Genomic DNA, 12,146 nt, shown 5'->3' with positions numbered 1-12,146 from the left:
TACTCTAGTTGGGGTCTTACCAGAGACTTATATGCACTCTCCTTTACATCCTTACTACAACCCCTAAACACCCTCATAACCATGTGCAGAGATCGGTACCCTTTATTTACAATCCCATTTATGTGATTACCCCAATGAAGATCTTTCCTTATATTAACACCTAGATACTTACAATGATCCCCAAAAGGAACTTTCACCCCATCAACGCAGTAATTAAAAGTGAGAGGACTTTTCCTATTTGTGAAACTCACAACCTGACATTTAGCCCCGTTTATCAACATACCATTGCCTGCTGTCCATCTCACAACATTTTCGAGGTCACGTTGCAGTTGCTCACAATCTTGTAACTTATTTATCACTCTATAGAGAATAACATTATCCACAAAAAGCCTTACCTCCGATTCCACTCCTTTACTCATATCATTTATATATATAAGAAAACATAAAGGTCCGATAACACTGCCCTGAGGAACTCCCCACTCAACTATTACAGGGTCAGACAAAACTTCACCTACTCTAATTCTTTCAGATCTATTTTCTAGAAATATAGCAACCCATTCAGTCACTCTTTTGTCTAGTCCATTTGCACTCATTTTTGCCAGTAGTCTCCCATGATTCACCCTATCAAATGCTTTAGACAGGTCAATCGCGATACAGTCCATTTGACCTCCAGAATCCAAGATATCTGCTATATCTTGCTGGAATCCTATAAGTTGAGCTTCACTGGAATAACCTTTTCTAAAACCAAATTGCCTTCTATCAAACCAGTTATTAATTTCACAAACATGTCTAATATAATCAGAAAGAATGCCTTCCTAAAGCTTACATACAATGCATGTCAAACTTACTGGCCTGTAATTTTCAGCTTTATGTCTATCACCCTTTCCTTTATACACAGGGGCTATTATAGCAACTCTCCATTCATCTGGTATAGCTCCTCCGACCAAACAATAATCAAATAAGTACTTCAGATATGGTACTATATCCCAACCCATTGTCTTTAGTATATCCCCAGAAATCTGATCATTTCCAGCCGCTTTTCTAGTTTTCTACTTTTGTATCTTATTGTAAATATCATTGTTATCATATGTAAATTTTATTACTTCTTTGGCCTTAGTCTCCTCCTCTATCTCGACATTATCCTTGTAACCAACAATCTTTACATACTGCTGACTGAATACTTCTGCCTTTTGAAGATCCTCACATACACTCTCCCCTTGTTCATTAATTATTCCTGGAATGTCCTTCTTGGAACCTGTTTCTGCCTTAAAATACCTATACATACCCTTCCTTTTTTCACTAAAATTTGTAGGACTGCCAATTATGCTTGCCATCATGTTATCCTTAGCTGCCTTCTTTGCTTGATTCAATTTTCTAGTAAGTTCCTTCAATTTCTCCTTACTTCCACAGCCATTTCTAACTCTATTTCTTTCCAATCTGCACCTCCTTCTTAGTCTCTTTATTTCTCTATTATAATAAGGTGGGTCTTTACCATTCCTTATCAACCTTAAAGGTACAAACCTGTTTTCCCATTCCTCAACAATTTCTTTAAACCCATCCCAGAGTCTGTTTACATTTTTATTTACCGTTTTCTACCAATCATAGTTACTTTTTAGAAACTGCCTCATGCCTGCTTTATCAGCCATATGGTACTGCCTAACAGTCCTACTTTTAAGACCTTCCTTTCTATCACATTTATTTTTAACTACCACAAAAACAGCTTCATGATCACTAATACCATCTCTTACTTCAGTTTCCCTATAGAGCTCATCTGGTTTTATCAGCACGACATCCAGGACATTTTTCCCTCTGGTTGGTTCCATCACTTTCTGAATCAGCTGTCCTTCCCATATTAACTTATTTGCCATTTGTTGGTCATGCTTCCTGTCGTTCGCATTTCCTTCCTAATTTACATCTGGCAAATTCAGATCTCACGCTACAATCACATTTCTTTCCATGTCGTTTCCCACATAGCTGACTATCCTATCAAATAATTCCGAATCCACGTCAGTGCTACCCTTTCCCGATCTGTACACTCCAAATATATCAAGTTGCCTATTATCTTTAGAAATGAGCCTTACACCTAGAATTTCTTGTGTCTCATCTTTTACTTTTTTGTAGCTTACAAATTCTTCTTTCACCAGAATGAACACTCCCCCTCCCACCATTCCTATCCTATCTCTACGATACACACTCCAGTGCGGTACTCAGCAGAAGTAGCGATGTGAGTGTATCCGAGACTCCGTGAGTCCGTATTGTATCTCGAGGGTTGCTCCGCGCTACATAATATATCACCAGGCTCTCCCCACTCTTGATAATAGCTCAAAATCAATTCTCTCTATAACGAAGCATCTGATTTGTGGATCGCATTATCATCTCCCTCTCTTCTTTCTTCTTGATAAGTCCAGTAGGCATGGCGATGATGTAGTCTGCAAGCCTAGCCTTGCACGCAGGTCGCTGTGTACTGCCTTGCTCATGAGTTTAACCCAATGACTCATGTAATTTTCCCCCGCTATAAGAATAACCTTTTCCTACCTGAAATATGAGATGAAATGACAACAACTATGTCTCAACATATTGACCATATTTACAATACATAATGAATTCCTATCCTACCTAATATAATAATTTAAATAATAAATGATGTTATAATTATATACCATGATTCCTTGTATACAAATGATTGACGTAGAATAAATATGTTATTACGAATAATTGCCGATGGCGGATAAACTTGATATCAAATGATATCGCGTAAAATGATAGTATATTAAATTAGTCTGGCTGGAGAAGCCTGGACGGTTACATACGCCTTCCTGTTATTTACAGATATAACATATATGAAAATAACACTACACCAATACGGCTGATATATACATCATTACATCTTACAAACACTTACTAAAAAAACATACATAATCAAAACTTGTATCTCACTGTAGAGTGTCTGTTTCAATGATACCATATTACATAATTCCTACCGATTTTCTTCCGAAAGTTTGTCAGCAACACTCATAATATTTACAGCATAACAACAGGTAAATAACTCTATCTTTGCACTTCAGCATCAAAGTGTTCCGCAGTTCCAGGTTATCATAATATATACACCACACACACGTAATCACACGTGGCTTACCTCTCTTAGATGGCCGCAAGCAATCTCTTGTTTTCATTGCAAAATATATTACTACTTAGAAAATTATTGCATTAATTTCCTTCTGCAGTTTCAAAAAAAAAAATCCCAAGTTACTCATGGGTTCTACAATAGTGTCAGGTTTAGGTTCACAACCTATACATGAATTCACGTTTTCTAACTCAAGTACATTTAATGTTATCAAAACAACACCTGGGAGACATTACCCTTAATTCGCAGAAATATATCGTCTCAGAGAACGAATATTATAAGTGCCCAACATGACACGATTACCATCTTTCAATCTGCATGCACAAGGACCAACCCGACAATGAATCTGGAATGGACCCTGATACAACAAAAGGAATTTCTTCGTCACCTTCTCTTCACTGGACGAGAGCATGGGAACACGTAACAGAACAGAATCTCCTACCTGAAATTCGTCTAACACCTGACGTTTCTGCTGTCTGCTATGCTTCTCAGCCGCTTTAATCAAATTCTCTCTCGCTAATCTGACATATATCTGAGAGTCCCGCTGAGGTTCCTGTGTAATACCTAGTACTTTTGTCAGCTAATTCCTTGAATTGCTGCCAAAATTAACCTCTAATGGAGTGAATTTCGTACTATCATGCTGAACCATGTTAATCCATTTCTCAATCAAAGCTAAAAAACCAACCCACGCAGTGTGCTTGTCATGAACTAAAGATCTAAACATCCTACCTAATTCCTTCCTTGTACATAGTTCTTGATTTAATGATCTGGGTTTTCTGGCAAGTTTCCCTGTATGTGCCAGTTTAGTGGTATGGGTTTTCTTAAGTACAGATTAGTTTGCAAATCTCTGTTGATAATTGTAGCAATTTGTCTACAGAGAGTTACTTTTCCATTACCATTCAGATGTAGCCCATGCCTAGTGAACATATGCCTGCCAAAACCTAAAGTATCTACTACATAGACATTTCTAAAACCATTACATAATCTCTTGATTTTTATATTGACATCATGTATAGCTTTGTTCACACACGAATCCTCTAAAAGGTCATACCTGGGTGGCATATTAACTACAATTACTTCTGAGTCAGGTAGTTTGGAAATCTTACCTCTGAGGGTCATAATTAGCTCTTCACCGCACTGGAGTGTGGATCGTAGAGATAGGATAGGAATGGTGGGAGGGGGAGTGTTCATTCTGGTGAAAGAAGAATTTGTAAGCTACGAAACCTGGTAAAACACATGTGTATGAACACTCATTTTCAGTGCTGGATCAAAGTATATTTGCTGGACCGAGATATCCGATACCACATAAGTATGCTAAAGCAGTAGACAATCAAATAGAAGTCATGTTAGAGGATGGTATTGAAGTTTCGAGTAGTCAGTGTGTCAATGTTTTATTGATCGTGCGAAAAGCGACAGGTCTTAGTTGTAGTAAGATTATTAGTGACAAGAATGTTCAGGAATTAGGTACGCCTAGGAGGTTATTATCGGATAGCGGATCTCAATGTACATCGAAGAAGTGGAAGGCTGTGATGACAGAGTTAGGTATCACACAAGCTTTTCCTCAATTGTGGGATCTGGGTTCCAGGGAAGTTCTCAATTCATGAGTCAAATGTTACCCAATTGCAACAGTCAAGTTTTAGGGAGGAAGGGGGTCTGAGATTACTCTTGGTAAACTGTCAGAGTGTAGTAAATAAACAATTAAAATTCGGTACAGTGATGGAATCTTATGAGACTGATGTGGTGATAGTGGAATCATGGTTGAGTGAAGGGGTGGGTAATACAGAAGTATTTCCAGAAGGGTATACAGTCTATCGTAGAGACCAAGGAGATAAAATGGAAGGGGGGTGTTTATTCTAGTGAAGGAAACTTATTGTTCACATGAATTGTTTACTGATGAAAGAGATGAAATATTAGGGATAAAATTAGTGTGTGATAATATGAAGTAGGTGGGAATTTTAGGAACATATAGGCCTGGAAGAGAGGAAAGAGACATGGAAGTATTTGAGAAAATAATAGATTATACTCATAAAAACAATAATGACATGGTAATAATGGGGGAGATCTAAACTTGCCTGAAGTTGAATGGAATAGAGCTGCAAGTGAAGTCCATGAACAGAAACTGGCAAATAAGTTAATTTGGGAGGGAGGATTTACACAAGTAGTACAAGAACCAACTCGTCTCAATAACTTGTTAGATGTATTCTTGGTTAAACCATGGGAAATTGTTGATAAAACTGAGGTAATTGAAGGAATAGGTAACCATAAGGCTGTAATAATGGATGTAGGACTTGTACCAAAAATGCTTAATAAGAGGGTCACACAAGACAAGAAATTGTACAGAAAAACTAAAGTTGATGAATTTGGGACTTACCTTAAATCACAATTCAGTTGTTGGATAAGTGAAGGGAATAATGTGGATACACTTTGGGCTAAATTTAAAGGAATCATTTGGGAAGGAGAGAAGAGATTTGTACCTGCTAAGAAGGGTAAAATGACCTCGAACTCTGTTTATTATACAAGGGAAATAAGAAAATTAAAAAGAAAATATAGAATACTAAACAGGAAAATCAAAGAGGGTAGGGAGAATAGAGAAACTAGAAAACAGCTAATGAGGGAACTGAATAGAGTGAAAAAGGGAGCAAAAGAGAATTATATGAATTGCATACTTCAAGAGGGTAATGACCACAAAGGGAAATGGAAAAGGCTGTATTCATATATTAGGAATCAAAAAGGAAAAGGAATCCAAATTCCTACAATGGTGAGAGAAGGGGATGAACACTATTTAACAGATACCGGTACTGAGAAAGCAAATCTATTTAGTAGGGAATTCAGAGATTCAGTAGAAGATTGTCAGGAGTTGGAAACCGTAACAGAAGATAGAGAGGGAGAGACACAGAGGGAAACAAGAAGCTTCTCATTCACAAATTAAGATATTTTCAGAGAAATCCAACTGCTTCAGCAAGGAAAAGCAGCAGGAAGTGATCAAATTACTGGGGAGGTATTAAGGACAATGGGGTGGTACATAGTGCCTTATTTAAAATTTCTCTTTGACTATGTCATAAGTAATAGTGTAATACTAAAGGAATGGAAGGAATCTATAATAATACCAATTTATAAAGGGAAGGGTGATAAAAGGAAACCAGAGAACTACAGACTAATCAGCCTGACCAGTATAGTTTGTAAAATACTGGAGAGTTTAATAGCAAAGTACATCAGAGGGATATGTGATGATAAAAATTGGTTCATGAGGAGCCAGTATGGATTTAGAAAGAAATTTTCTTGTGAGGCACAACTGGTGGGATTTCAGCAGGACATATCAGATCAGTTGGATTCAGGAGGCCAGTTAGATTGCATAGCCATAGATCTTTCCAAAGCCTTTGATAGAGTGGAACATGGAATATTATTAAATAAATTGGAGGGAATAGGATTGGACGTAAGTGTTATACGTTGGATAAAAACATTTCTAAATTCAAGGGTTCAGAAAGTCAAAGTAGGAAATAATATATCATAGGAAGATAAAGTTTGGAAGGGAATTGCACAGGGTAGTATAATCGGTCTGTTACTTTTCTTAATATACGCAAATGATTTAGGGAACAATATAACATCGTAAATAAGATTGTATGCAGATGACATAATTGTGTATAGGGAAATAAATAACATTGAGGATTCTTCAGAATTACAAAGGGACCTTGAGAGTATCCAAGAATGGGTTTAAGAAAATAATATGAAGGTTAATGGAGGCAAATCAACTGTTACAACATTTACAAACAGGAGCTTTAAAACTGAATTTGAATATACTTTGGATGAGCTAGTTATCCCAAAAGATGGCAAGTGCAAATACTTAGGTGTGAGATTTGAAAGTAATTTGCACTGGAAGGGTCATGTTGATGACATTGTTGGGAAAGGATACAGATCGTTACGTGTCATAATGAGGCTACTTAAAGGATGCAACAAAGAATTAAGAGAGCAAAGTTACTTAAGTATGGTTCGTCCATTATTGGAGTATGCAAACAGTGTTTGGGATCCTCACCAAGAATACCTAATAAAAGAACTAGATGGTGTGCAGAGGAAAGCAGCAAGATTTGTAACAGGGGATTTCAGGAGAAAGAGTAGTGTATCAGAAATGTTAAAGGAACTTGGGTGGGAAAATTTAAGGAACAGAAGGGAGAAAACTAGACTTATAGAATTATATAGAGCCTATACAGGAGAGGAAGCATGGAGAGAAATCCATGAGAGGCTTCAGTTGGAAAATAATTATATTGGCAGAACTGACCACAAGTATAAAATTAGAAGGAATTTTAGTAGAAGCTATTGGGGTAAATTTTCATTCATTGGGAAGGGCGTGAAGGAGTGGAACAGTTTACCCGGGGTAGTGTTTGATCCTTTTCCAAAATCTGTACAGATATTCAAGAAGAGAATAAACAACAACAGAGAAAATAAATGAAATGTTAGAAGGCATTCGACCAGTGCAGGATATTGTAAATAAAATATGTGTGTGATTAAATTAATTCCATCCCCTGGTCTACGGAGTTTGGACAGCCCAAGTAGGGGACTGTCTGTAGGGGTAAAGTAAAGATTAAATAACCTGGTTGTCCTAATTCTGCACGGATTAATAAGCTGAGAGATGTACCTACCATTCCTGCTCAGGCACCAAAAATGAAGTATAATGTTCCAATGTCCTTATGATTAGTTGAAAAAAGTCATTGTTGCGGTAGGGTGGCTGAGGTTATAGGCGGTAAACTGTAAATTTATTTAGGAGAATTATTCTCCCCTTCCAGGCTTTATAGTCAATGATGATATTAGACTGCAATTCTAAAGGAGTAGGTAAAACCTATTAAGGCTTAAAGACACTGTCTTTATTTATAGCTTTGAAGGCTATTAGTTTTATTAACTTAAAGCCTTAAAGCATAAAATAGATAACAGAACAGAAAGGTAATCCCAATGTTGAAATTCCGGTAAAGGTTAATAGAAGGGGTAAAAAAGTGCGATTGTAGGAGCTTATTAAAGTTAATTTTAATTCAGTGTAGGAGAATAGGAATGCAAGAAATGTTAATCGAAGATAATAAAATAGTGTTACTAAAGTTATAATTACTATGATGATAACGATGAATTGATAATTTAGGTCAACTAAGGTTTGGATGATCAATCATTTAGGTAGAAATCCTAAGAAAGGAGGTAAACCACCAAGGGAAAGAAGAAGGAGGAATAAACAAGACTTTGTAATTTGGTTGTTAGTTATTGTTAAGAAGTTTTGGTTGATATGGTAAATGCGATGAACATTAAACATTAGAATAATAGATAGGGTAAGGAATGTGTAGATAATAAAATATAGTTCCCATAGGTTTTCTCCTACTACTATGGCGGCAATTATTCAACCAATATGATTAATAGAGGAATAAGCTATTAGTTTTCGTAGAGAACTTTGATTTAATCCTCCTAAAGATCCAATTAGTACTGAGGATAAAATAATTATTCTAATGAAAATGTTTATTTCAATAATGTACGCTAACAATATTAGAGGGGCGATTTTTTGTCAGGTTATTAAAATAAAACAGTTTTTTCATCTTAATCCTTCTATTGTTGCTGGAAACCAAAAATGGAAGGGGGCGGCTCCCATTTTTAGTAGCAATGCTGAAGATATCAGGGTTGAAAAGATTTCGGTATTTATATAAAAAGGATTATTGGAGAATGCAAATATTAAAATAATAGAGAAAAGTAGCGTAGCAGATGCCAAGGCTTGCACTAAAATATATTTTAGGGAAGCTTCTGTTGATATTAAGTTTTTTGTATCAGTTATTAGAGGGATAAAAGATAGGAGGTTAATTTCTAATCCCATCCAAACTGATTGAAAAGGGGCTCTGGTTAAGACGCAGCAGGTCGTTATGCTACTTAGGTTCCAAAATGTGTACAATATAAATATGTAAATAAATACACTGATAATTTTAATCTTATACCAGTTGTATAGTATTATTAGAAGTAATTTCACATACTGTATATGAGTTGACTATGTTTGTAATTACAGGAGATATTATAAGTAGAATTTTGTAAACAATATAAATTTATTAAGGATGATGTGTGTGTTTAATAGAAAAAAATTATTAGCGTAAATTGTACAATATTGTATTCTAGGGAAATTTTCTTCGTCTCTTGTTAATTTAAAATTTAGTGCTTGACAATAATGTATTTTAGTGTACCATTTGCCACTGAGGTAGACAACTCATTTGCAAATAAAGAGATTTTGATTTTGATTTGATTCTCCTTCAGCAACTTCTTAATGAACATCTCTGTCTGACATACTGTGCGTAACCATTCTAGTTTTATATTTGTTTGCTCATTCTCAAATCTGCATGTCAACATCAACTTAATTCACCTCATATATCTCCAGTTTTGGAGTTAACCATAGCATCATTGACTATGTTGTGCTATGTAAGCCGAAACAACTTGAGGTATAAAAATATCCACATGTTCTTTTACACATAATTGCAAGCTGTGTGATGTATGGTGGCACGTTTGCCCTTATTGAGAGGTCCTGTGTTTGATTCCTGGCCTCTCTAAGGATTTAAATCTTGGACTGAAGGCTGGAACATGGTTCACTCAGCCTTATAAAATCAGCTAATGAGCTGTTTGATATGAGAGGCTGTGGACTTAATCAAGAAAGCCATATAGTGTTGCTGAGGACATTGTGACCCTGATGATGTGATACTCCAGTACCTTCAGGTTATTTGGCTGGGTAACAGTCATCTTGGCAGGGCTGTGTATGCTATGAATTAATCATATGATATTCAGGGGAGAGGACAATGTCCACACACTTAAAAGTTCACCTAGACTCTAGAATATATATCAAGTACGACATATACAGAATTCTCAGCACACTCATTCACTAACAGAGTCCATATAATATCCCATTTGCATATGGATACAATTATTACTATTTATTTTCTCCAGGATCACCCACGGGAAGAAAAAGTCCAACTCTTGGAATTCAAGGGATGGCACAGTGAGGAAAGCATACCCTCTTCCACAAACAGCTTGCTGATGTTATGGAAAGAAACTGAAACGGTATATACAGGAAAGGGACCAATCTTGGTAATTTGTCGGTAAGATCCTTTATTAAATATTCTTTTTATAACCTAGATGATAATTATTATAGTTTAACATTGTTGTCTTTGCATAGTAGTAAAAATCTTCTTCTTCCTCTTCTTCTATGCAACCTTTTGCCATTCTGATGGATTCAGCATTTTTGATGGGCCTCTTTTACCTTCTTTGGTCCTAAACATCATCTTCCAACAGTCTCCATATTAACCCTTCTCTCACACAATCCATCCACTGCTGTTTTGGTCTCCCTCCCCTTCTATCTGTCCACATTTAATAATAATAATAATAATAATAATAATAATAATAATAATAATTTGTTCACCTCTCGTATGGTTCTGCCGGCTTCTCCAAGTAGAGATGTGATGATGGAAGGTGAAGGGAACCATTAACTATGAAAGGCCTACCACCCAGGTGAGAACCTGTGTTCATCGGCCTAAGAAATTTTAGTTGGTAGCCATTATTATTATTATTATATTATTATTATTATTATTATTAATATTATCTTCCTTCTGCACAGTCTGATTAAGAAATAAAAGTCCAGAGGCGCACGCGCGTGTGTGTGTAATTTGACGGTCTAGTGGAATACATAATCAGTGTATAGACATTAATCTGTAGTATGGGAAATTATTTATGTACTCTCCTTGTCATTTCAAAGAAATGTGTTTCATCCTACTTAATATAGAGTCAAATATTTCAAAATTCCAAAACTGGGATATGAGGCTGAAATAATAACACTTAAAACCAGAATTTGTGAAGTAATTGAGCATTTAATCCACCGACCTGAAGTTTCATACATACATACTTACTGCCCTCATTTTCCCTGACTATAACAGCAGTCAACGCGAGAAATCCAGAGATGGACTGTTTGTTTGCAGGCTGTCTGCTTATTAGAGGCATTTAAATGGACAAGGGCTGATAATAACACATAAAAACACACAATTAAACAAGGCATGATATTTATTCAATAATTTAACACTTCACAATAATAGAAATCAAATAAAAATTTGTCTCTTGCATGACGTTATTCTTCCAAAAACTCACGTTAGTGCACATACAAATTTAAAATGATTGTTGATGACAACAAAGAGTCCGGATTATTCTGGAATAAATAACAAAATTAGCCAGAACTCATGGCTGCACAAAAATTTAAGACAAAATAAATTCCTATCTTCTGGATAACTTATTCATGACTTGACAAAATTATTCAATTAGTGGTCATTCCATCAATCAATCAATCAATCAATCAATCAATCAATACTGATCTGCATTTAGGGCAGTTGCCCAGGTGGCAGATTCCCTATCTGTTGTTTTCCAAGACTTTTCTTAATTATTGCAAATAATTTGGAAATTTATTGAACATCTCCCTTGGTAAGTTATTCCAATCCCTAACTCCCCTTCCTATAAACAAATATTTGCCCCAATTTGTCCTCTTGAATTCCAGCATCATCTTCATATTGTGATCTTTCCTACTTTTAAATAAATCACTCAAACTTATTTGTCTACTGATGTCCTCCCACGCCATCTCTCCACTGACAGCTCGGAACATACCACTTAAATAGTGAATATTCAATATGAACTTCAATATTGTAACCAAGTGGTCTGCCTATTCAATACAGTATATAATTTATTATATTTAGTACATATTTCATCCCCTAAGGGACATCATCAGCTATAATAAATTAACCTTAATATATCAGAATACAAAACAGATATTATTAAAATTGGAAAGACACATTAAAATATTGATGTATGGTTACAACATTTAAAATAAGATCTTGGAAATTTTGTTATAATTGTAAGTCATATGATAGATAAAATCAGTTGAATTGTCCATTATACTCTTGATGATATTCTTAGAAAACACTAGTTGTGCTTTATAAAATCTTAAATAATCAATTATTGTGAATAGCACACTTGATTTATATCT

General features: G+C 35.6%; 1 protein-coding gene across 1 annotated transcript in view; it reads left to right on the top strand.

The window, feature by feature from the left end:
- Positions 1 to 12,146, top strand: part of LOC136874533 (receptor-type tyrosine-protein phosphatase kappa) — a 251,010-nt gene that overhangs the window by 213,661 nt on the left and 25,203 nt on the right. The window contains exon 22 of the mRNA XM_068227831.1: positions 10,070 to 10,221. Within this exon, the coding sequence (XP_068083932.1) occupies positions 10,070 to 10,221 (152 nt within the window). The remainder of the gene's footprint in view (positions 1 to 10,069; positions 10,222 to 12,146) is intronic.

This window comes from Anabrus simplex, chromosome 5 (assembly GCF_040414725.1).
Source record: "Anabrus simplex isolate iqAnaSimp1 chromosome 5, ASM4041472v1, whole genome shotgun sequence".
Taxonomy (NCBI): Eukaryota; Metazoa; Arthropoda; class Insecta; order Orthoptera; family Tettigoniidae; genus Anabrus; species Anabrus simplex.
Note: the sequence above shows the minus strand (reverse complement) of the source record. Positions and strands in the feature narration are given on the sequence as shown.